Source organism: Mchenga conophoros, linkage group LG14, assembly GCF_057382185.1.
Source record: "Mchenga conophoros isolate Kocher_MC1m ecotype Shallow Benthic linkage group LG14, M_conophoros_male_GT1.1, whole genome shotgun sequence".
NCBI classification, from domain to species: domain Eukaryota; kingdom Metazoa; phylum Chordata; class Actinopteri; order Cichliformes; family Cichlidae; genus Mchenga; species Mchenga conophoros.
In genome coordinates, this window is record NC_140539.1 from 16,699,863 (window position 1) to 16,727,031 (window position 27,169).

At 39.4% G+C, this 27,169-nt stretch overlaps 1 protein-coding gene across 1 annotated transcript; it reads left to right on the forward strand.

Annotated features, from left to right (window-relative positions):
• Positions 1–17,427: 17,427 nt before the first annotated feature.
• On the forward strand, positions 17,428–26,274 carry rbm7 (RNA binding motif protein 7). Its single transcript, XM_085245569.1, has 5 exons — positions 17,428–17,639; positions 17,936–18,098; positions 22,747–22,822; positions 25,019–25,112; positions 25,291–26,274. Exons 1-5 carry the CDS (start codon positions 17,547–17,549, stop codon positions 25,660–25,662), a joined length of 798 nt encoding a protein of 265 aa, XP_085101695.1. The 5' UTR covers positions 17,428–17,546; the 3' UTR covers positions 25,663–26,274.
• Positions 26,275–27,169: the final 895 nt, after the last annotated feature.

Below are 27,169 nucleotides of genomic sequence, written 5' to 3' on the forward strand. Positions count from 1 at the left end.
TTGTGCGTCAAATAATGTCCTCCACGAGCCAGTTTGTACTTTGTACTGTTCAGACATATAATGACCTTTCAATAATTCAGGTCCTTGTCTTCATGGTTATGAGCTCTCTAGTACAGTCACAGTCAAGCTCATTTGTGTCACATGTGTTTTGTTTGTGTTTTCCATTTATTAAAAAAAAAAAAATCATATTCTTTCACATTTAAACTGTCACCAGCTCACATTTTTAACCCTCCATCTGTCACTTCTGTGTCCTTTCCTTCCTCCAGGACAACAGATGGTAACTGTGGATGCTAATTTCTGTCATGTTTCGGCCTCCAATATTCCCTGAACAGTACCGCTGCATGCGCTTAATGCACATATGTATGTAGTAAATTGTTGAATTCTCAGAATGTTCAATAAATGCTCAATTTAAAAAACTGATTATGTTAAAAAAAACGTTTGAATTTTCTGGCAATTATTTCATGGTGCAGGTCTTAAAAGGTTAATAGCACATTGCAGCTAACATTAGGCATCAATCTATCAAGCTGCCAATGCTTTGGCCTGCCTTACATTCTCATCAGCAGTGGAAAAGCTAATAACAGATGCCACCGTGAGACTGACAGCAGAGAGAGGGACATAGTGAATAGGTGTATGTGTTTGCTGATCCTGTTGCACGAAAAAGAGAAAAAAAAAAAACCCAACCCAATTTGGCATTTTAAATAGCTGCGCTGTCTCTTGCGCAGCCAATCGAGGCCATTAATTAAAAGGACATGCCCTGTTGAAGCTCAAATTAAATCTCACCTTTATTCACCGGAGGAGATGTCTGTAAAGAATGATCTCTTTCCTGCCCCATCCTAAAACTACGTAATCTAGACTACAGACTTTATCATAATTGGATGAAAGTGATTTATACCTGGTAGGGAGAAATGATGAGAGGGACACCTAATCTACTTTACCACACACACAACACACACCACCAGACTCAAAGCCTTTCTCTTGCATATGCCATATACAGTAATTCTACAGTTTTAAATCAAGTGAGTTCTATGTTATCATGACTGATGTTTTTATTTGCAAATGATTGTGTCAAGTCATTGCAAAGCTCAAAAGCCATTTGTTATGAGATTGTTCCACAACTAAAGCCTGTGGCTTTTCTAGTTTTGCCTAATATCTGCTATCTGCACGTATATCCTAAAGTCTAAAGCTCTACATTCTGGATTTCTGTTCTTATCAGTGCAAAAGTATTATGTACCTGGACTTAACATTCACAACATGCCGAGCAGATAGTCCCTATTTCCTTGGTTCCTTGTCCAGAATTTTCTTTTGTTCTTCCAAAAGAAATAAACACAATAAATAATTAAACACATCAATAAATGTCATAAGAAAAAATGCCTGGAGTGCAGGGAGCCTCGATCAAGTCTGAATCTGAACTCTCTTTTTATTCAAGTATGACTCAACTTTGATTAACTAACTCATACGGTATGCTCATCTTCTGCTCTGCTCCATATAATTCCTCATATCTCTGAATTTTGACTCAACTTAGAGTGCTGATCTATGTTTACACTTCCATTTGCATTCTTGATTTTTTTTTTCTTTAGTTAGTAGTATTTTACACACTTCTGCCTGCAGTGAGATTCTGCTTGTGGCAAAATGCAACCTACTCATATTTCAGGTAGATGCACTTTTCACCTCAGAGGAAGGTCCTAGGAGAGGTCTTGTTTGAGCAAAAATTCTCACCATGTCTAACTGTAAAGAGTGAAGGAGTGCTTGCTGCACTGGTGTACTTCCATGCATAAGGAAGAGATGGCAGCATTAGGGAAGCTTTAAAAATATATCCACAAAAGGCTTTTGATTTATTCAGCTCTGCAGGCAACTAAACTAGGAAGGTCTTTGAATACTTTAATGAAGCAAGTGCTGTGACTTGCTACAATGATAAAATGCTGAGCTTGATCTAAACAAATTTTTTTTTGCTTTTTTGCACAGAATTGTGGTGTAACTCAAGAAATGCAGTCCTGGTATAAATGACTTCATTTTATTGGAAAAGTAGAATTGTTAACAAGGTGGGAGTTTGAGACTGATGTGCAGTTTTAATCCCTTTGGTTCCAGCACAACAATTTTCCTTAAATTAAAATAAATGAATAAAAAACACAAGACAAATGACAATGGGACAATTTGTGCCGGAGAATCACTCAAAGATCAACAGGAAGAGTGCAACTGAAGTTTCTTATTTATTTATCATCAACCCAGCTGAACACTGCTACTCATGAAGGTAACTAAAATTTAACCTGTATCACTCCCTCCAGTGGATTTATTCTTCCATCACAGTTCTCCTCCAAACCACCATAAAATCCACCGTCAAACTGTGATTACATAAATGTACAGAATGACCACACATAAATGTTACAAATAAACATTTAAACCAAAGTTAGCAAATGCGCGATAAACAAAATACAGTTAACATACCTCGCTGGCTGCACATAACCGTGAGGGAATGAACCACTTCAGAAACAAAAACTTAAAAATAATTCACAACTTCTTCTTCTTTACAGCTTCCTTTTACTTTGAAACAGCTTATTTAATCCTTATTGTGACTAAGTTAACTTATAGCTTAGCTTCTTTGCACATGCTTTCTTGACTACCCTTTGCGTCACTTAAAAGGGCCTGTGTGCAACACAGAATGTAACTTAGTTCTTACCCCAAAAGGAACAACAATAAATAACATACATAAACACAATAAATTAAACAAATTGACATAATTAACATTTATGGCAGTTAAAACCTGAACAAGAGAATAAGCATAACAGAAAAACACAGGACAACTCAGTGGGAAAGAACATCAACGAGGCACTTTTTGGTAAGTTAGTGTACCTGAGAAGACAAGGATCACCTAAATACACATACTATAGCATTTACAGTGGGATATCCCACTCTGAGGCCCATACCACTAAACAAACCCCCTTACCTTTTTAAGCCTCTAAAATTTGCTGTGTTCTTTATTCACCTCTTGTTATTTCAGATGTAACAAAAGAAAAGAGGAGGGGAGGGGAGACGGTAATAATGTTTTCACCACCATATATCGGGAGCCGATGCGCACCTAATGAAATGGATGACACGGAGGACGTGTTGCTGATATAGTGGTAATTACCAACTGCTGCCACTGCAATACCTACACTGCCTCAGCCACATGTTCATAGCCCTGAGCACTACTTAGGCAGTGCTCAGGGCAACTCTTCAATCAACACTCTTCTCCCTGTCTGTTACTGCTCTCGTCAATGTCTGCCATGGGTTGTGGTTGTTTATCATTCTTCGCACAAGCTTCCAAGGGATTCCCATTCACTCTTTACCTGTGCCAAGTAGCACTGCTACTAACAAGTGTATTTTAATTATGATATTCATGGTATTTTTGGTATTTTGCTTTTAAGTGAACAGTTTTGCATTTTCTATATTTTTATACTTTTTTCTTTTCAAAAGTATTTTCAGAAGCTTGTGGTGCAGTAAAACTCACATATACTTTAATTACACAAATGTTATGTAGGAGTAGGTAATGAAAAATAGATGTTGATATGAAAATAACTGTGTAATATTATACTACAGTATATTTGTTACTAACCAGACATCTCATTCTCTTTCTCTTAGCAAAACTTTCTGTGAAGATAAAACACATTTTTGGGTCAAATTGAAAGAAACGCAGCTGTGAAATGTAGAAGTGAGGTCAGGGGTCAAATGTGACCTGATGTTTGGATGCAGACTATAATGTGATGTTTAGAATCCCCATATGCCAGTGTAATTTCCTAAATACAAACAAACGCAGCATTAAGAAAAAAGACATTTTATTCAAGTTTGACCTTATTTGACCTTAAAGAAGAGCCCAGAGATCCAAAGTAACGTGATACTTCATTCCCTTTATGCCTATATGTTGTCAATACAAACAATGGCAGCAAGAAATATAATTTTAAATATCTTTTTATAGCATTATTATCACTTTGATCTTCAGCTCAGTCTATTGCCATTGAAGGTAAGGTCAGAGGTCAGATGTGAAATAATGTTTGAAATCTTTATATAATACTTTCTATATGTTGACAACATGAACAAAAACCTTTCAGCCAAACTCTGTAGATTAAGTACTGAAATACTGACCATGCCCTGTTTGAAAAGGAGCAGGAAGAAACAAACGTTTCTGATCCCTATTTAACTCATCATATATTTCTTTTTCTTGGTACTATACAATTTAATAGTCATTGTCTAATACACAGTCCCTTGTTACATCGATATATACATATTTATATCACATATTGAACTAGGATTATTTAACTATACTTATCTAAAAATATTGTATAATATAACAATTATCCATATTTAACACACAGAGTAACCTTTTTCACCCTCAGTGTATGCAACCCATCCATTCAGTGTCAAAATGTTTAATATTTTAACACCCTGGCTCATCCATATACTGCTTTAGAAGTGTGATCTAATTTTCTAAGACTGATTTATATATATATATATATATATATATATATATATATATATATATAGAGATTGACGAGGTACAACACAAATGCTACGGCAAGGAGGAGTCAGGACGCCAGGTCAGGGGGGAGATATCATCACCCCCACCCGAGATTGGGTACATAGCCCCAAGTGCGATAGGAGAAGGATCGTTGAGTGCGAGAGGAACTGACCTGAAAAATAGGATCATGGCCAAGCTTGAAACCTGGATCCCCCGTAGCCGGTTACCAAGATTACGTGAAGTACCCTCAGAAGGTCTGCTAGATGATGTTAATGCAGCACTACGGACAATACCTACAACCACGGTTACCGACACTAACAAGCTGATCTACAATACGGCAGCAGTGATCAGTGAGATGCTTGGCTACAAGTTGAACAGCCACAAGGGGCAGTACCCTCCATGGAGAAGGAGGCTAGAGGGCAAGATCAAAGTAGCACGGAGGGAGGTTAGCCAACTAACGGAGTTGCAGAAAGGTGCGACAAATAAGGTGCCTAAGAAATACAGCAAGCTGTCCATACCTGAGGCCTTGGAAACTGCCAAGCAAAGACTCACAGCCTTGGCCAGCCGCTTGAGGAGGTACACCAGAGAGATAGAAGGCAGGAGAATAAACCAGCTGTTCTCCACAGAACCAGCAAAGGTGTACTCTCAGTGGCAAGGGAACAATAAGAGAACAGCACCACCAAGGCTGGAGACGGAACAATACTGGAAGAGCATATGGGAGAAGGATGCAACCCATAACGGCAATGCTCAGTGGCTAGAGGATCTGAGGGCAGACCACAGCGACCTCCCTGAACAGGGTCCAGTAACCATCACAGTGGCAGATATCCAAGAAAGGGTCTCCAGTATGAAGAGTTGGACAGCACCAGGGCCCGACATGGTTCACACCTACTGGCTAAAGAAGCTGACTGCACTCCACGAGCGTCTGGCAGCACAAATGAACCAGCTGCTAGTTAACGAAAGACACCCGGAATGGCTAACTGAAGGCCGGACGGTCCTGATCCCCAAGGACCCCAAGAAGGGACCGGTCCCCTCCAACTACCGACCAATAACCTGCCTCAGTACTACATGGAAGCTCCTGTCAGGTATCATATCGGCTAAGATGAACAGGCACATGGGTCAATACATGAGCGGGACACAGAAAGGAATTGGCAAGAATACCAGAGGTGCAAAACACCAGCTACTGGTAGACAGAACAATCAGCCGAGACTGCAAGACCAGACTGACCAACCTGTGCACTGCCTGGATTGATTACAAGAAGGCCTATGACTCAATGCCCCACAGCTGGATACTGGAATGCCTAGAATTGTACAAGATCAATGGGACCCTAAGAGCCTTCATCAGGAACTCAATGGGGATGTGGCGTACAACACTAGAGGCCAACTCCAAGCCCATAGCACAAGTTACCATCAAGTGCGGGATCTACCAAGGAGATGCTCTGTCCCCACTGCTGTTCTGCATAGGCCTGAACCCCCTCAGTGAGATCATTAACAAGACTGGCTACGGATACCGACTATGGAACGGAGCAGTTGTCAGCCACCTCCTGTACATGGATGACATCAAGCTGTATGCCAAGAGTGAACGAGACATCGATTCACTGATCCACACTACCAGGCTATACAGCAATGACATTGGAATGTCGTTCGGACTGGAGAAGTGTAGTCGGATGGTAACAAAGAGAGGGAAGGTAGTCAGAACTGAGGGGATTGATCTACCAGAAGGCAACATTGCAGACATAGAGGACAGTTACAAGTACCTGGGGATCCCGCAGGCAAATGGGAACCATGAAGAGGCCGCTAGAAAGGCTGCAACCACCAAGTACCTGCAGAGGGTCAGGCAAGTCCTGAGGAGTCAGCTGAATGGTAAGAACAAGATCCGGGCCATCAACACATACGCCCTGCCCGTGATCAGATACCCTGCTGGGGTAATAAGCTGGCCAAAGGAGGAGATAGAAACCACTGACATAAAGACAAGAAAGCTCCTTACCATGCATGGAGGATTTCACCCCAAGTCCAGCACCCTGAGGCTGTACGATAAGCGGAAGGAAGGGGGCCGGGGACTGGTGAGTGTCAGCACCACAGTCCAGGATGAGACAAGGAACATCCAAGAATACATTGGGAAGATGGCCCCAACTGACCGAGTGCTCAGTGAATACCTCAGGCAGCAGAAACCCAAGAAAGAGGAGGGAGACGAGGAACCATCATGGAAGGACAGGCCCCTGCACGGTATGTACCACCGGCAGATAGAGGAGGTGGCTGATATCCAGAAATCCTACCAGTGGCTGGACAAAGCTGGACTGAAAGACAGCACAGAGGCACTAATCATGGCAGCACAAGAACAAGCTCTGAGCACAAGATCCATAGAGGCTGGGGTCTATCACACCAGGCAAGACCCCAGGTGCAGGCTGTGTAAAGATGCCCCAGAGACAATCCAGCACATAACAGCAGGGTGCAAGATGCTAGCAGGCAAGGCATACATGGAACGCCATAACCAAGTGGCCGGCATAGTGTACAGGAACATCTGTGCCGAGTATAACCTGGAAGTCCCGAGGTCAAAATGGGAGATGCCCCCAAGGGTGGTGGAGAATGACCGAGCTAAGATCCTGTGGGACTTCCAGATACAGACGGACAAAATGGTGGTGGCTAACCAACCGGACATAGTGGTGGTAGACAAACAGAAGAAGACGGCCGTAGTGATCGATGTAGCGGTTCCGAATGACAGCAATATCAGGAAGAAGGAACACGAGAAGCTGGAGAAATACCAAGGGCTCAGAGAAGAGCTCAAGAGGATGTGGAGGGTGAAGGTAACGGTGGTCCCCGTGGTAATCGGAGCACTAGGTGCGGTGACTCCCAAGCTAGGCGAGTGGCTCCAGCAGATCCCGGGAACAACATCGGAAATCTCTGTCCAGAAGAGCGCAGTCCTGGGAACAGCTAAGATACTGCGCAGGACCCTCAAGCTCCCAGGCCTCTGGTAGAGGACCCGAGCTTGAAGGATAAACCGCCCGCAGGGGCGTGCTGGGTGTTTTTTATATATATATATATATATATATATATATATATATATATATATATATCGAAGAATCCATAGGTCCGTCATCCTATTCATGTAGCCCCTGCCGCCGGGGTTACTTGCGTAGTAGCATTCCAACAACGCCCTGTTTTCGTCTCTTGCCCACCGATATATATATATATATATATATATATATATATGTATATATATATATATGTATATATATATATATATGTATATATATATATATATATTATATATATATATATATATATATATATATATATATATATATATATATATATATATATGTATATATATATATATATATATTTTTATATATATATATATATATATATATATATATATATATATATGTATATATATATATATATATATATATATATATATATATATATATATATATATATATATATTAAATATATATATATGTCTCTACATAGTAATTGAAGTATGATAAAACCATTGAACAGAGTAAAATATACAATGTCTTCTGTTTCAGAACGTGCCTTGTTTTTCCCAAAGTGCTCTTTGCTATTTCTGTGTAGTTAACTGTATGCCCCGTAGCAGCATCCATAGAATAAATCAGGAGTTTGTGGATACTACATTCTTAAGCCTGCGCATTAAAAGTCAGGAGTTTACACAACTCAGATGTGTCTTTGTGGTTTTGTATTTGCTGAAGCTGGCTACAGGTGAAATTGTTTGGACAGATAATGCCACAAGAAAGAAGAAAAGATGAAATCCATGACTTGCTGTATTCACCAATGACATAATAGGGAGCAGCAATTCCAACATTACAAGGTTTAAAATCCCTGATTGCAGTGAGTAGACATGGGATGCCATGCTTGGTCAACACAAGGGCCTGAACTTACAGAATAGTCGGTCGGTCACTCCCATTCACTCTTTCAAACCTAACAGACGGCTCATTAACAGAAGAAACATGTTTTAACAACAAACGATTATACACAGAACCTAGCACTGCGAGTGGAATTGCAACACCTGCAGAGACCCTTAAAGCTAATTTGGGAGAAATCCTTTGAGTGAGACATTAACTCAGCACAAATGCTATGAAAAAAACTCAATTAACATTTAACCAAGTGATGAAATACAACAATACAAACAAGTGAGCCTCCAGGCACAATGAAAATAAGCCCTCATTAGCCAGATGGAAATTATTAAAATAAGATAATAAGAAGACCTCCCTCAGTGCACGGCTGTGCGGGGGTGAAAAAGTTAAATATGTTGCTTTTATTTACCACAGACGAACATTAACAACGAATATTCATAAGAAGGAAAAAACTGTTTATCTCACAAGCACACAATTCCAATTTGAGAACGTAAACAACTTACAAACTTATTATATTTGACTTACTTTCTTTCTGTGCTTTAACGCTTGTTAATTTTTTGATTTCAGCTTGAAAAAAAAATTACTCTAGCCTGCTAAATAATGCTGATGTCCTTTAAAATGACTAAATCACAGCTTTGGGCAGCTTTGTGGATGGCTGCATTGATTTCAGAGTTGCTGGTCTTTAACTTCGACAGCTTGCTTATCTTGTCTCTGTATCATAATGGAATTAAAGCATTAGAAGCAGAAGCGCAAGCTACAAGAGCGGAAATTATCCCAACTTTTTTTTTCTTTCCCAATATCTACTATTAATAAAGTCTCATATCATTCTAAGGACTGCTTATTCTCTCATTCTTGCCTTTCACTGTAGTTGCCTCAAACCATCTTCCTGACACACATTCCTGACCCCACTGATGAATAAAGGATTGCTTTGGGATCTGTGCTCTGTCATTCAATTCTCCTCACTCTACTCACCATCTCCCTGAATCTGTTGAATTTGAATTTCCGTCTGTACCAGTCAGTTATCTATTTTTCAACCCCCACAGCCTCACTCTTTATGACTTCCTCCAGACTCTGTAAAGGATGATAAAGAAAACAATAAACCGAGTATTTATGTAATATCCTGCAATATGATGTTCTCGCAGTGGCTGTGAGGCAGGACTGCAGCAACACGACAGCCACATGCATGCAAAGCTTGGCTGTACAGATTTGATTTATGGAACACCATCAGCCCTCATATCCACTACTATTACTGTACTCAACTGCATTTTTTCCCTACACTTGCTGCATGGATTGATTGCACAATTTATTTACTTTGTGACAGATTTTAAATAGGAAGCATCAAACCATTGAGTAACCTTGATGCAAGTGCGGCTACAAGGCTGCTGCTCTGAAGAAAGCAAAGTGTGGAAATGTACATTTCTGTTCTTTTCAATTGTCCATGCAAGGGTCACAGTTAGCTGCTTTCATTTTGCATTAATCTAACATCAGTGTAAGTTGTTTAAACTGTGCGAGATACATGCTCACACCTAAATTGCATGACTCATGAAGACATGTTCATTGAATTAGAGAATACAGGGAAGTAAAGATATCTAGCCTTTTGAGGGATTTTAGCTAAAGTAATACAATAAGTGTGCTGGTAGGGATTCAGTGTCTTTATCAAGAACCTTTCAGCAGTGTGAATGCACATTTGCTTTTGTGGGGATTGAATGTATGACTGTATAATTCAGTCTCTCAAATAACTAGGTCACCCCTTTGCCCGTATTACAATGTGACGTTCTTGTAATTAGTCCCTGTGCTAGACTGTGTGCATATATGGAATATGAGCAGTGCCATCAGTCCATTGTCTATTGTTAGCTATTTCATCAACTTTATCTACTAGTTAATGTATGAACCTTTGCTTTTTGTTGCCAGAGGCCCAGAGCAGAGAATCTAAAATTAATATTTCATAGTGCTCCAAACCTGTCAGACAAATTTATGTAGACGTTCCGTCAATAAATGGTTGAAAGATTGATGGAATATGATGTCCCCGGGTGGAGCATGAAGCAGCTGGCGGGAGTGTTGATACTGTTTTACTGTTAGTTATTTCTTCTAATCTATGGGGCAGCCAGCTAATGCAGTGTTGCATGCGTCAGTGCGGTGAAAGCAAAAGAGCGTAATGTCCCATTTTGCTGTGTATCAGTGTGTGTATGACCACATCTAACATGCACATGACTGTGTTTAATCAGCACAAGTATTTATCTAAACCTATCATACAGCATCAAAATTATATGTGGAAGAGAACTGACTGCAAATTAGTTGAGAAGTGCAGTGAATCTCTTTCAGCTACTAGTTAGATTATGAAGATTTTGCTGTATCAATTCAATATGTTTCAGATTGGGTTCCATTACAGGACTGATCATTTAATATTGTAAAGAGATTATCAGTATTATTAGTTATTTACATTTGTCAGCTGTGGCTGACAGGTGAATGCAACCAATTCCTAACTAAACTGTGTGTAGCCTAATTTGGAATATAACAGAATTTCACACCCAGATTTTGAAAAGGATTTCAGCCGAGCTCCAGCTGGTTTTTACTCAATTCTGTAATTAAGATGTACAAAGACCATGTTTTTAAAGATTAATGAGCAGAAATTACCATGAGCTCTCTGTGCCTCTGTGACATTTGTCTTCTACCTGCAGGTCCTGGGGCATGTGCCCAGAGGGTTGCCTGGAGGCCCACAACCATCCATGGAATCCAGAATGGACACTCAAAATGGACAATTACAGAAAAGGCAAAGATCTAAAAGCTGACCAGGAAAATGTGTTTTTAATTAGTGTTTTTTAAAAGGAGAAGACTAAAGCAAATGTAAATTAGTTTTGCACTTGGAGAACACACTTACTAAAATCAGCTGACTATACTTACAAATGAAATATGGTATTTTCTGGCCATTTTTAATCACAAAAATCCCACTCAGGCTCGTTTCCTTTCTGTCACAAGTTACAGAGACAGAAAAGTTTCAAGCATATTTACACATAAGCAGCCACACAATACCTGCCCGTCATTTTGTTTTTCTCAGTTCGTAGTTTCATAGCTAAAATTCTCTGTCATCGTTATCAATTAGCTGAATGCCAATGCAAATGCTGCATGTTTTTGCACAGAGAAAACCCACAAGCCAAGGACAGAAGGACTGCATAATATTAGTTGTGACAATGACAGATCCAAACCCCTGGAACGGCCTTCAATAGATTTGACATGGTCCCTTCTTGCCAGATCTGTCAAACTCCTCTTGAACTTTTCTTTCTATTATTTTGTGGTGAGGAACACAGTACCGCCTAGAGCAGCTCCTGCATGGGTTTGAAGTAATGTGCTTTACCCTGACAGTGACGATAAAGGGCCTGGGCTTGGTGGGGGTTGGGGGGTGGATAAACAACGCGCAGGTCTCCAGAGAGCTTTCTGTGAATATGAAGGTTAGCGCCACAGTTTTATGCCAATGTAAGGCTGGCATTTGCTTCAAGTGGTCCACAAAGCCACAGCAAGCAATTAATGAACACCCTGAGCATTGCACTGAAAAAGAATTGACCTTCCTTTGCTCTCTGTAACCACTCGCAAAGCTTATCCATGAAATGACAAGGCTAAATTAAATTTTATTTCATTTGCATCATTGGCTTCATGGAGGGTGGCAATTTTAGCCCAAGCCTTGGCTAGTTAAACAGCCTCTTAACTGTGTGACAGCCATGCGTGGTTTATACAGTCTACTTTCTGCAGTTTTTTTAAACCCATAGTAAATATACAAGAACGATGCCAGCGTCGTTACGGCGGAGTTATGGGATCTCGAGTGCCGTTTGATAGAGCAGAAGTCCTGTTTCAGAACAGCTGTGTTATCTTGTCTAAGTGGAGGAATTTCCTTATGAATTCAAATCAGTATAATTTCTTAAATATACGGACATTACAGATGGTGGTCTGACTGACTGCTGGGTTCTTTATCCAGTGAGTGTAATTCCCTCAGCAAAATTACATCAGTGACAAGAGCCAGATTGTTAGCCTAAAACTCAAGTGCGAATTAGAGAAAGGGTTTTAATCTGGCAGTTTTGCATGTAAAACAAATATTTGCATCACAAGGAGTTGGCATAGCATCCTCTGATCAGCTGATTACCATAGTGATGAGACTCTTCAAAGGGAAAACTTTCTTCTTCGGGGGGGTTGAACTCAGAGTTACAGGTTATAAGCTGCAATATTGACTGTCTCTGAGGGCATGTTCTGCTCAGCAGCAGGAATATGGAACACTCCACTGTTGATTATAATGAAGTTGCGGGGGGGAAAAAGGCAAAAGCTTACTTTGGGAAGAGGGGGAAAAAAGAAGCAGTCTCTTTCTGACAGAGCTCATTATCCTCTCTGAAGGTGTTCGAAGCTTTAAAAAGCAGCAGCCGAGAGAGAAGAAGAAGGGGAGGAGTTGGCGATGGGATATATAGAAAGGTTGGATATTTGTGAAGAACTTAACAGTAGTGATCCATTTCTTAATTATTCCACCAGGACCATATTTTCCTCAGTTCCCTAGCTAATAAACGCCCTACATATGGTACCTTTAGCAAAGAGAATTATTCTGCTCCCCAACAGACAGGCTTCAGGGTGACCCTTGCTATCTGAAATGTGCTGACACCTCACTTCCTGGAACAGTTAAAGGAAATAGTGGTAATGATGGGATTGGGGTTGAATGATTAGTGGATCCAAATGAAATGTCCCGCTTTTTCCCCTTTAATAAAACAGAGGGTTGTTTCTGCACTTAATAATATACTGTAAGTTAATATTAGTCATCATAATGCGGGAAACTGAAGAATAAGAGGGGCTTTTTGAATGAAGCAGTGGAAATGGAAAAAGAATTTTGGATGCCCTTCCACAGCACTTTGTGTGTGTGTGTGTGTGTGTGTGTGTGTGTGTGTGTGTGTGTGTGTGTGTGTGTGTGTGTGTGTGTGGGTTGCTAGACATTTCCTTTTTTCTGATACTGTTTCTCAGCACTGCAGCACTGTAGCAAAGGGATGGATCTCCCTTAATGTGGGCCTATTTGAGAGAGAGAGAGAGAGAGAGGGAGACCATGAGTAGGGAATCACAGAAATGAAAATGATGTCGCAGCATGTCAGGGCGGCAGCAACATGCAGCTCTGATATTGCGATAACAAGCATGTTGCAGAGACAGAGAAAGCTGTGAAGTAACAAAGCGGCTTGGACACCCCATCCAAAGCTTTTTGAATCCATTTGTTTTAGAAGGCTGCTGAAACGGGGTGGCATGCTGCCAGTTTTCAGATCTTCTCTGCGTGTGTGTAACAGAGAGACTCAGATGCATGTCTCAAGGTAAGGACAGGATACCCGAAGACTTGCACCTAATACTTGAAACAATCCTGCAGAAATGAATAGACTGACTAATGCTTAACTTGTTTGGCTGACTATACGCACTGCAGCTTTTCTGCCGCTCTAATGTGCTGTAATCCATCAATCTTTGAGTCACCTCCATGCAGGATCATACACGCATAGCACATTTGCATTCTACGTGGTCTCCACAAAGTACAGCACCACTACTGTTGTTCTGCACTCCTGAATAATAAATGGCATCTAGCACAAAACCGGTTCTCCTTGCTCTGTGGATTTAAGTGTAATTGATCCATACATTGTTACTGGCAGTACAGGAGTCACACAAACACCATCTCTGTCCATTGATTCTGCTAAATCTCGGATCAGGAGGTGTAAAATAAGATTACATATAGGTGGGAGCTACTGCTGGATAAGCTCTGAGTTGCACTTTAAAAGGTAGAGGCCATTAAGCTGTGTGTGTGTGTGTGTGTGTGTGTGTGTGTGTGTGTGTGTGTGTGTGTGTGTGTGTGTGTGTGTGTGTGTGTGCTGAATCCATTGAAGCCGCTCTGTGACATCACGCTGCCGAAGAGGGATGGCTCAGCTAAACTTTCATCCCACAAATATTCATGCCTATTTAATTATCCAGAATCACTTTATTCCACATGAATTATGAATATTAATGAACAGGGGGAAGGGCAGCGAAAGGGTGTGCTGTGTATATGCTCTGCCTAAAGGAAAGATTGGTGTTACACAAGGATGTGCGCAGCCACCAGTCAATCGCTTCACAGTCACAACAAACGCTCCAGGGCAGAGGTCAGATGCAGAATTAGCCTTGTGTGGCTAAATGGCCTTAAGATTTCACCCATATATGACCAGACCATGGGTGGCTGCTGATGGCCTATTTCTGGGATCCTGCTGTGACTTTCCCCCTTGGCAACTGCACATTTGGATTTTGTCTTGCCCTTGAGCATTGTTCCCATTTTGTCATGTTTTTCTTCTTCCCCTATTAATTAAACCAATGCAGCCAAGTCTAACATAAAGGCATAAACCTAGTCATATAAAAAGAAATGAATGCATTAACCTTAATGTTGGTAAAGGTATGAGGTGATGGATTTAAGTTAAATATCATGATTTCAAATTGGGACCTTGCTTTCCTGATTTTAAATTTTAGTTTTGCTGACCATCATGCCATATGTACAGACTGGCAAACACGATAGTGAACCTTTCTTATACTTAAATCAACAATAGAAAAAGTCTTCTGGTATCCACATAATGCAACGTTCCTGAAAATGTAGAAAAATGCTTCTGTGATGGAAATATCAGCCCATTTAGAAACCTTTAAAGTTAGAAGAAACCTGAAAGTGGGCTGCAGGCTAAAGGAGAAACATAAAAGAGAGTATTCCTATGACAATAGATTTAAAGTCCTCCACTTAAAAAAGAAAAAGAAACTCTCTTGGCATTGTTTTTTCCCCTTTCTTTTTTTCCTTCCTTTCTATGAAGCACAGGAACCCTCTCACATGCCTGCAGATAAAAAGCAGCTCTGTCAACCCACTATCACTGGATCAATGCTGCCATCTACTGCTACACTTCCACACTTGTCAGGATACAGCTCATTACAGTATTTAGTGCTGTCTAATTACTGAAATGGTTGTTTTCAGGCAATGTTAATTATTTAAATCATATCTAATTCGGTTTAGAAAGCATGCATTTTTTCCCACTGGGTTTCTAATGAGCTTTTTTACAGATTTAGCGGGTGTGCCTGTTTCATCTTGCTCTTCATTTATCCATTTCCCTCATCACTGCGCACTTTGTCCTGTGTTTTATTCTTGCAGTGGTTTCTTGAATTCCTTCCAATAGTGTTGGGTAGGGGTGGGATAGCATCAGGGAGATGTATGGGGTAATGGCAATGTTGGATCCAAAAATAGATTCAAGGGCTTTAGTCATCAAATAGCATACTGCACAGGTGTAGTTTTATGGTCTAGGCTCTTTTTTATTGCTTCCATTGCAACCTTGCAGTACTATAAATCATAAGCATTTTGTTGGAGTGTACCGAACACATCAAGCATTTACAGCTATGCAACACAGCACTGATCCCCCGAGACCCGATGACAGCCAAGATTTGGTGTTAAATTGCAGTGTTTATTGCCAAATGAGTAACAGAAGTGATGGAAACACCACCTTACATACAATGTCTCACAGATACATGAATGGAGGTATGGATTATTATTTTTTTTTAGTGTGCAGTCCACAAATTTCCTATATACAAAATCAAAAGGTGGGTGGGTGGCTGCTTTTCCAATTGCGAATGATAGACCATCCCTGCTTCTGCCACTCAAGCTTAATCATACCAGAAATTGTGAAAAGCTTCCCGGGGCATGAAGGAGAAAGTCATTATATTTTAAACTGGTCTAATTAATATGGAGGACTGGCATTGACTGTAAAATTATCTGATTAAGATGAGAGTAAAGCCTGTCATGCTGCTTGCCTGACCTCCACTATAACAAGATCACCACCATCAGATGCACTTATTTCGAGAGCATGTACCAATGACCTACAGATTTTTTAATAAAAAAAATAAATTAGTTAGAAAGACTTAAAATGATTTGGTAAAAAGAACAGGTGAAAATGATGTCTGCAAATATGATAGTCATTTGTGGGAGCTAATCATTTCAATCTGCAGGCCAACTGTATTCTTAGTATTCAGTATTCTGTCGATTTCACTGAAGAAAATTGAATATGTCACAGTATGTGAATAACTCAATAATGAATGTCAATGTTGTTCCTACTGTGACAAAGGCCTATTAATAGCAGTTAATTAAATATTTAGCTAATTAAATAACTAATTTTAATGTCACACTTTCAAGGTCATTTTTCATGCTGGTTCTCTATTAACAGTGTCAACACTGTCAGTGATAGCTGTGTTTCTCCTGCCGTCATAAGTCCCAAAGTCGGCTCAGAAAAAAAGGGTTGAACAGCACACCACCATATCTGTTTTTTAATAAAGGTTTTTCAATTTTAGGAGGTCCTGCAACTGCAGATTAGAATTTAAACAGCTTAGTTTTTTTTTTTTTTATCTCAAGATTTAAAGTAAATACTACTTATAATAATATTAATAATAACTGGTATAAAACTGACAACATATTCTGTCTCACAGAAGCATGAATAAAATTAGATAATAGTCATCTACTATTAATATTGCGTGGTCAAGTATAGCTATTAAGTAACCACTATGTGAGCAGTAAAATTCACGTGTTTTGATGATTATATTTCTGCATTTTATTAACATAATGTATCGGATTTAGCTTGTGATACCAATGTGAACCCTAGCCTCCTATTACAGTTCTAAGATAAGTAAAAGAATAATTGTAACTGAACATGCAAAGATTAAAAAAAAACATATTCAAATAAATTTAGGCTTCTGCGACATGTAGTGTTTCTTGTCCTCTTTAAATCCACAACCAACCTAGTGACGTGGTCAGTGACGTGCGACAATATTGCATGACTACAAATTTGGCTGTCAAACAAATCGATTATAATTTAACGTGCAGCGATTTAATTTTGTATAAAATCTGTCATTAATTCAGCAGCTCTCCTGGTGTGTGTTTTTGTTGAGAAGTGCCATATAATACATTACATTTAAAATTTTATTATGTATATTAATTTAGAATATAGCATGTTTTTAAATATACGTTGTGAAGGCCCGAAATTAAAAGTATGTGGATGTCGTGAAAGAGCCGTTGAAAGGATAACGCGTTTTACTTTACGGCAAGATTGGCCTTCCGCTTTTTGTGTGTCGCAGTGGAATTTGGCTGGACTTTTGCGTTTGTGTTGCTAACAGTGGTTTGGGATTTGCTTAAATACAATGGGAATAGAGGAGGAAACGGACCGCACCGTCTTCATAAGAAACCTAGATACTAAAGTGACGGAGGAGCTTTTGTTCGAGTTGTTTTTACAGGTGCTGCTTTCGCCACTTTGTGCACAAAACTAGAAACTGTTGGTAGCATAATAGCTAGCTAGTGGCACAGAAACCGCTTACAAATAAAGTCACCGGAATGTACTAACACGTGGAGCTGTAAGCTGTATTGTGCGGTAACAAATGTGTCTCGTTTACATGTCTTTTGGTGTTTTACACATGCGTTGTGTGTAGTGGTTTTTCACCCCCGAATCACAGTAGCTAGCTAGTTAGCTGTCGTTAGCTTTAGCCGTTGATCACAAGCTTTTGTTTACGAAATTCGTTGATCCTTTCTGCAGGCAGGACCTCTTGTCAAAACCAAAATTCCAAAGGACTCGGATGGGAGACAGAAGACGTTTGGCTTTGCCGTATACAAACATGACGTGTCCGTGCCCTACGCCGTGCAACTACTAAACGGAACCATGCTGAATGGGAGAAATATCCATGTGCAGTTCAGATCAGGTGAGCTGGCATTTTTGTTGCTTTGAATTATGACGTAAATATTTCAACGTGTTTTGTGCATTTATGTGGTTTCAACACTGAACGTTTCAGTTAATGTTTGACTATCCAGAAATAAGTAACTAAAAAGCTATCACAGACAAAGCTGCGACCATCATATTTCACGCAAAGAAGTAGACGTCAGTACTTGAGTAAACTACTGTTAGTGTTACTGAAAAGCAATGACCCATGTACAGTAACCACCACACCCTACACCCGATAGGGATTCTTTGGTTTCGGTGTTGTGCACAGTTGTCGGTGTGCATAGTAGGTCAAAAGGAATAGAAGTGAGACAAAACCTTGAGCGACTTAGTAGTTGAATTAAATCACTCAAGTCTACGGAAAACCAAAGGGTTTCAGTCTTAGAATGGATTGTGCATTGACTTTTTAACATATAAAGATATGTCTTTTCAGACAAGGTACTAGGATGAGACAGTATAGTTAAAAGTTGTATCACTTCTTTTTCACTGCATTGTCTGACTTATATAATTCTACCTCACTCTGAAATGCAGCCTGCCTTGTTTGCAAAGTTTTCCTCCAGAAAGTAATTTTTAGTATACATTTATATTTAACCATGTAAATCAGCACTTGGGTATGGAACTATTTTACTAGATAGTGTAGCTGTAGCATTTTGGGTAGTTAACTCCTCTAAACATAGTTGGCAATAAACATGGTAGCCAACATCACTTGTGATTGTTTCATTACAATTAATTGAAGGAATACAAATGCACAAGACTAAACGCGGGTAAACTATTTTACTATTTCTTTATTTTTTTTAAATTTTAAGTTTAAAAAAATGAGCAAAGGTAGAGTCAGTTCCTGTCTAAAACTGCTCACACACTGTGCTTTCCACATGTGGTATGTTGCATGTAAAGCACCACAATTTCAAGTGGTGTTTACTTTGATTGTGCTCATAAGAAGCCATACATTTTTTATGCAGATGTCTGCAAAACTAGGCAACAAGAACCAATATTATTTAGATGCGTAACTGCCTCTAAAGCCCAGAGCAAAGACAAACCTGTCCCTTTAAAATATTACTTCACATGGAAAAAATGTATTTCCTCTTGGCACATCAGATATTTATTGGCAGTGTTAGTGAAGTGTGTGACCCAACCCAATTTTCCAAAACCTTTGCGACTTAACCAAATGCCTGACGGCCAAGGACCAGTAAAAAAACATGTTAGCTGTCAAGCCAGTAGCCCGTTTGGGCCTGTTCAAATATAACTTCAATTTCACATGTAAAGCAAACAGGCTTTGGATTACTTAATATATTATCATGCTTTTTACAACTACACTGTACAATGTACTATTGCTGTGTGATTTATTACTATTACTGAAGGTTGCTTGCCATACCAATACCAACTAGATTTAAATCTTAATATAAAATGAATAACAGTAGGGTGGACATTAGGTAAGGCTGCACTTTTAGTAGCAATCTCATATAGAAAACTATTCCGCGCGTATATAAAACAGGTCCGCGGCTCCAAACCATAGTAAAGGGACCTCTGGCTAATACGTTGGGTTGTGTGTTGGGCTCGTAGCCGAAAACTATCTTTACTTTGTTGTCTGCGTCAACTTTTGCTAGCGAGAGACAGAGAGAGGCGTTGAAAGGCTGCTCCAACTGAACTTATTGTTTCGGAGGAAAATGTGAACACAGTGTACAGTTGAGTCTAAATAGCTTATTTACAACTGGGCTCGTCAGGCACTCTTTTTGGCTTCAGTGGTTATTATTATATTTACATGCTTCCATTTCACGTTTCTGCTCGGTGACAACTCGTACTTTTCGACTCTCCTTTTTCTCCCTCCCTCGCTCACAGACACATAACGGGTACGGCAGTCCATTCTCCCTGCAGCACGGACTACACTGCCCATGAGGCTACATTCTTTATGGCTACGCCTGTATATTCAATTATTTTTTGAATAATAATTTTTTAAAATATTTACGTCATTGTGCGGTAGGGCTGCTACAAACGATTATTTTGATAGTCGACTAGTCACCGATTATTTTTGCGATTAGTCGACTAATCAGATCATGCATCCATTGGGTGTAAAACGTACAGCTTATTGCACCAGCAGCATCTGCTCTTATATAACTATCATTAGCTTACAGCTTTAAGTGTTTAAGGTATGTGCTAACTTAAAATAAAGACAAGATGATAGTTTATTAAATTTTAATGAAATTTGCAGATTGTTTCGGTGAAGTTTAATAAGCTCCTTGCTATCTAAAATATAACGGGACACCGGAGTATATTCTCGAGCATCTCACGCTTCTGATAATCAGTTGTCTGCTTGACGTTTATTCAGCTGTGTAAAAACTACAACTTTAATCTCAGCCAAACCGATTTACTCAGGAACAAATAAAATACTAAAAAAAAGCCAAACAATAACATTTTAAAGTTCTCTAAGTGACTTCTATATGTTTAACCTGAGTAGCGAAAGACGGTGGTGGGTTTGAAAACGATTTGCCGGGAGTCCGGTGTTCACACCGGCTCTAGTGAGCTTTGCCCCCGGCTAGCTATCGAGCTAGTGGGTAACAGACATCTCTGAAAACGTCGGAGCGCTTTTGAAAATATGTGGTGTCTTGATAAACTGAGCAGATATTTGAGATTTACACAGCTACATTCTCGCCTGAAAATATGTTAAACGTTTATTTTGTGACCCATAAAGAATAATAAGAGTAATATTAAAACTAACTAGCTGCCGCCATTGTTAGAAACTGAGCAGGGCTGCGCTTTGAATTCTGGGACAGAGCTACTTCTTCTTCGGGGTTTAACGGCAGCTGGCATCCTTGTACATGCAGTGCTGCCATCTTCTGTTTCAGTCCGTTATTACACTCTTAAATCCATCCATCCGCTTCCGCTTATCCTTTTTCAGGGTCGCGGGGGGCGCTGGAGCCTATCTCAGCTGTCATAGGGCGAGAGGCGGGGTACACCCTGGACAGGTCGCCAGTCTGTCGCAGGGCTTACACACAGGGACAGACAACCATTCGCACTCACATTCACTCGCACATTCACACCTAGTGGCAATTTGGATTATCCGATTAACCTATCCCCACAAGCTGTGCATGTCTTTGGACTGTGGGAGGAAGCCGGAGTACCCGGAGAGAACCCACGCAAACACGGGGAGAACATGCAAACTCCACACAGAAAGACCCCGGCCTGATGGTGGAATTGAACTCAGGACCTTCTTGCTGTGCGGCAACAGTGCTAACCACCTTGCCACCGTGCTGCCACTCTTAAATCCTACTACTTATTCCTGCGCCTTTTGTGATCTTACAAAGCTTCAAACGACGCGTCGACTATTAAATTAGTCGTCGACGATTTTGATAGTCGACGTAATCATGACTAGTCAACTAATCGTGACAGCCCTATTGTGCGGGCAGCAAGTAGAGGTGACATGGGCCGCGGGATTGAGACACAGACATTAGAGCCTCTTAATGCATGTTTTGTTTGGGTTTCCGCCGGTGTGGAATTAGCAAAACTAGAGAGGGCATAGCCTAACATATGAAACAGGAAAAGACCGCTGTGTAATCCATTTATTTCAACAAAGTAAATGTATTCTGAATACCACCCTTTTAAACGGTAACTGTAACGCAATACAGTTACTCATATTTTGTATTTTAAATACATAATGCCAGTACATGTATTCTGTTACTCCCCAACACTCGTTAAAAGGCTGATGACAAAAAAGAAAATGTTAGTGGCATTTACACCACAAAGATTTATTTTAAAGCTTTGGTTAAGTATTTTGGAGAGTTAGGTGTTCACATAATTTAATTGTAAATCTAGTAATACAATATGCTATATCATTAAAAGCTACGGGGTAGTGTGTGTATAAAGTATAGTTAGTTTTCTGTGCTTGTCAGTGTTTAGGGTCATTTAAAATGATTTTTATATAATTGCATGAATTAGTGTCAACTAGTGTCTGGTGCTTTGCTCATGTATGAAAACACAGACATATGTTAACTTTATATTTTTATTATGATCAATATTATTAATTCTATGTGAATTATATCCTATATATTTATTGCTCTTCTGCTTTGTGAGTCATTGTATAAGACAAAGTAGTCAATTGCAGACACTATAGGTGTCACATTTTGATCAACAGTTATTTACATATATGCGTAATAACACGTTCCAGTGACCTCAAAAATGTCACTGCACTTAAAATTGATTTACAAACAAAAACATGCACGTAACATAGCCATAATTTAGCCATTCATTTTGAGTCAGCTACTATATGTAATATATATGATTTGTAAGGATTTAAGTATTTTAAAAATAATTCCCAACGGCTATATAGATGTTTATAGTCTTGGTATCCTTGGTAGTTTTTCTTATCATTTTCATCTAGATTAATTAACACTTGTAGGAGGAGCTAGGGGAAAGAGTTTAATTCAATTCATTTTAAGTTTAATTTTTTTTATATAGCAACAAAACAACAATAGTAACCTAATGGCATACATGCATTTGCTATATTACTAATATATTAAGATTACTGCAATGATATTTCTTTTTCTTAAAGAGTGTGTGTTTGTCATATCATTTGGTATGGATCAAGTATATATATGCTTTCTTCTTTTTAATATAAATTTTGTTTTGCTCGCTCATAGGCAGCAGTCATTGCAGCAATCCAGGGAACTCACAGAATTCAAGTCCTGCAAGTACCCCAAATCCCCATGGCCAGAGGTAAGAGAGTGTCTCACAGCATCAAAAGTTATCATCTTATTGTACCAATTAAGATGCTCACATGCTGTTAATAAGAGGAAAGACTAACAAGTTTCACTGTGAAGTATTAAAATATTCATTAAAAAAATAAAGTCCATTGAGACTGTGGTAATATGTCACCAAACCCCCCCAAAACAAATCAGTACTTTGGAGTCACACTTAACTACAGTTGTGATGTAGTAGAATTAAGTCAGGTGCTTCAAGTCACCATTACTATAGCACCTGAGCTTTGAATTATAAAGTTAATGAATAAATGAATAAAAATTGTGTAGGCTGTTCAAAACAGGCTGACTGTTGGACTAAAGAATTCAAAAACATTATCCAATCATAAGTGTATATAAGATTTACGACCCTTTTGCTTTTTGTATGGCTGTAAAATGGAATGAATAATAGTCATTAAAATTTCTTCCTATGCTGATTAGCAAGTTAAAGCTAGTTTGGTGAAAGCAGCATCTTTCAGTTGTAAAGTGAAATGAAAATGGAGTTAAGCTCATGTTTGTGATGCCTAGTTCTTTTGGATATCACAGTCACCAGATAATTTCTAATCTGTCACAAATATATCCTTCCATGGTAGTAGAGGCGAAAATTTCCTCAAGATAATAGTCATATTTAAACTCTAAATGTATGCCCCGTGGTCCATGTGACACGAATATAGTCATTGGCACAGGTCTGTCAAAGTGCAGATGTAAACACATGGAAACCATGAACTGGTCGTTGTTGCCTTATTCCATTACATCACTTCAGGAAAACACGTTTGTGAGTAGATAATGGAAATGAGAAAATGACCCAAATATTCTGAGAATTGTCCCAGCCAGTCACATAACTTTATAATTTTTATTACACTTGGAGAAGACGAAAACAGGAGTGCACACGACTAAGTTAGTAGACATTTACATATTGCTGTTGGTGCCAGAAACAAGTATGTTCTTATTTAATCAACGTACTGTGTCATTTGCTTTGATTCCCATTAGACATCAGCCTCTCTCTCTCCCCATCTGTCTCTCTATGAGATGTTGTTAATAAGCAAGGTGCAAAGTACACAGATGACAGCTGAGCAAACTGGTGTACGTCTGGATTACATAGAAAATGAGTGAAAATGTTTGTATGCAGGCTGCATCTGAGTAAGCAGGCATAGCCACTAAACTGGAGTGATGTTTAATGATATTCTGCACAGGTGTGTCAGTGCTAGTGTGCAATGGGAGGGGCTGGTGCTGGCACTGCCAACATTACCCACACTTGGCAAATTAATCCGATATTGTGGGTGTGTATTGTGGCACAAAGTGTCACACACTTCGGCAGCATTTGAAGTGTGATGTAATCATTAAAGAAGGAAGCTAGCTGTTTCAAATGGCTGTTGCATACTTTTGCACTACTTTTAAAACCAGTTTTTAACCTCATGCATCAGATTTTGGTCAATTTGAAATATTTTGTTAATTTCAATTTTCAATTTAAATATTTTGTTAATTTAAAATTAGTCAACTAGTGAAATTTTCTTTCCGCAATCTTTTTCTAAAAGAAAAGTAAATTATAAATTGCGAAATGTTTTGTAGGTTTTTTTTGTTATTTTGTTGTTAGAGGTAGATTGATTTTTATATTAGTGTGTCAGTGAAGTACTCCAATATAATTTTTGGCTCATCCTGCAAAACTAGTTATAATAAATTATAATAATATAATATAATGATGTTAAAAATAACTTATGTGGTCATGGGTGCTGTCCTATAGCCTTGCAGTAACTAGCAGCTTTGGTAGAACCTTCTAGTAGTTTGAAGTTTACGTAGACACTGAAGCTCTCCTCAGTCACTGGTCCCTTCAACTACAATAGTTACTGTAAGTTGTTGGGGCAGCTGTGGATTAGGAGATAGAGCGGGTCATCTGGAAATCCAAAGGTCGACGGTTCAATCACCAGCTACTCAAGTCTTCAAGTGTCCTTGGGCAAAACACTAAGCACTGAGCTTCCCCCAATGCATCCAGAGTGTGTGTTGCTTAGTTAGGACCAAAGCACTCATGAATTTGTGTGTGAATAGGTGAATGAGGCTTGTAGTAAAAAGGGCTTTAAGTGCTCAAAGTAGAAAAGCAAAATAGAAAAAGTTCTAATAAAAACTTAATGTTGATCTTATTTGAAGACCCTTATAAATTGCTATTTCCACACTCCTACAGAACCCCAGCCCAATTCAGCTCTCCACCATATACTCCTCCACACCAAATACAGAGATCCTTTTCTTCTCCCGATAATCTGCAGAAGCATGCCATGGTAAGTTTCTATTTCAAAAAACAATACTGTATTGCCATAATGGACAGAATTCATATGCGTTATTCAAGGATTGCACTTGGCTTCTTTTATGTTCAACTAGCTCTGTTATTGTGTAACAAATAAGTCAATATGTAAGCCGTGTGTAAAACAGGACTTTTTATTTTCCCTCCATTTGTAGATGAACAACATGATGTGGCAGACTCACATGAAGCAAATGGACCAGTTAAACGGCTCCTTAAAACCTCCGCAGCGGCAGACGTTTGGAGGTGGAAAGTCCACCAGTGGTGACTCACGGCATCATGACAATACTCCCTATCGGCATCACGCATCCCAGAATAACAGCACTGGCAGAAGCCAGCGCTACGCGGAGGAGCCGGGCTCTGGCCGTCATCAGCAACACGGCCACGGCCGAGAGAGCCACCACCACCATCATCAACACCAGAGCAACAGGAGTGGCAACCGTCACTATGACAACAGAGGCGGCAATAGACCATATGATGATAGGGGTAGCAACCGTGGCTACCAAGACAGTAGATGGCAACGATACTGAGATGTAAAAAAAAAAAAAAAAAATTCTGTACAGACTTAAGTTCTTCAGATTTGAGGACACTTTTCTAAAGATGATGAACTATGTAGAAAAACATTATTGTGTATACTCAGGTTGTTTGTAATGATCCTATCAGTTTTAAGATTTAATAACTCATGCCTTAGACACATTTTTTTAATTATTTTTATTTTACTTTTAAGGCATTTTAAAATTTGTACTCTTCTTTCGTGTGAGCTTTTCATCACAGACGTTGCAGATATTTTGTAGGGTGTCATTTTGTCATGAGAGCAAGGACAAAAGCTATAATTAGTAGCGATTTTTAGAATACGAGGGGGGAAAGTATTAAAAAAAGAAATTGGGCAGTTTTTTTATGTTATGCAGATAATATTTAAACGGTGCTGCCATAGTTAAAAACGAAAATCTTCAGGTACTTTGCAAAAAAAGAACAATAACTTTCAGATTCCACCAGCACCACTTACTACAACAGGGCACTGACTTTTTCTGATTGTAACATCGTCTAACCTTGCTCTTTTCCAGAATTTTTTTTTACTCTTATGTGTAAGACTGTTTTAAAATGAACATTTGCATTATTATTATAAAGCCCTTTTCATTTGACTGCTGCCTTGTCTTTCATCTGGCTACAACTCAAATACTTTAGGCTCTTGGCTCTACATCGTGAACCTATTTACAGCTCTTTGTGTATGCAGCTAAGTTAAGTAAGTAGGCTATTGTATGTTGATGCTACATGCTGTAATGAATGCACACAAGGCCTTATCTGCACCTATAAATGGACCTCGTGTAACTAATATGCTTGTGCAGTGGGTTATGAAGTAATCTACAGGTGGCGCCACACACATCCTTTTATTGAATCAATTAAGGTGGTAAATATAACTGAGCCACATGATCAGCTCCTATTTGACCTTTCAGTTCATGATGCTTTCAAGTCTATACATAGGTTTGACACTCATTCTGTACTCTTGACTACATTCAGTTATGTTTGGGTTTACTGCTTATTCGCTAGAGTCCCACGTAACCGGTTCTTGTTCACCGTTAGCAAGTGGCACAGGTTTAGGTTTGTGCGACTTCGCAGAAACGAAAGGTAGTTCATTGTTCCAACTTAAAATTAGCAGGACTTCGATCCCTACCATCTTACGGTGCGATCAGGCTTTGTGTCCCGGTCTGTTTCTCGTGCAGAGGTCGTCAAATCACTTAATGTCTGTATAGATGTCATAATTACCCTTCCGAAAGCGCTTATGCCACTAACAGCGGCTCCCGTGCAATATCGACAACTAGATCCCTCAGTAAATCTCCCAGAGTCCAAAAGTAGAGCTGTATTTGCACCCTCTGAACTAAGCTCTGACTTGCTTGTAATCTACCTATCGTCTGATTGCATCCTGATGCTCCCAAATCGCTCTAATAGAGAGTATCCTCTGTTCGGTGTCAGTACTAGGAAGGCCTTTATTACGCTTCGGGCTGCGGCATAACTCTTCTAATTGGTTGATCTGCCTGG

What these genes read in the sequence shown, in the direction of transcription:
- rbm7 (XM_085245569.1), top strand. Translation starts at nt 17,547, where the DNA reads ATGGGAATAGAGGAGGAAACGGACCGCACCGTCTTCATAAGAAACCTA. An exon ending in TGTTCGAGTTGTTTTTACAG is followed by an intron (nt 17,640 to 17,935) that starts GTGCTGCTTTCG and finishes TCCTTTCTGCAG; the next exon opens with GCAGGACCTCTTGTCAAAAC. An exon ending in ATCTGCAGAAGCATGCCATG is followed by an intron (nt 25,113 to 25,290) that starts GTAAGTTTCTAT and finishes CTCCATTTGTAG; the next exon opens with ATGAACAACATGATGTGGCA.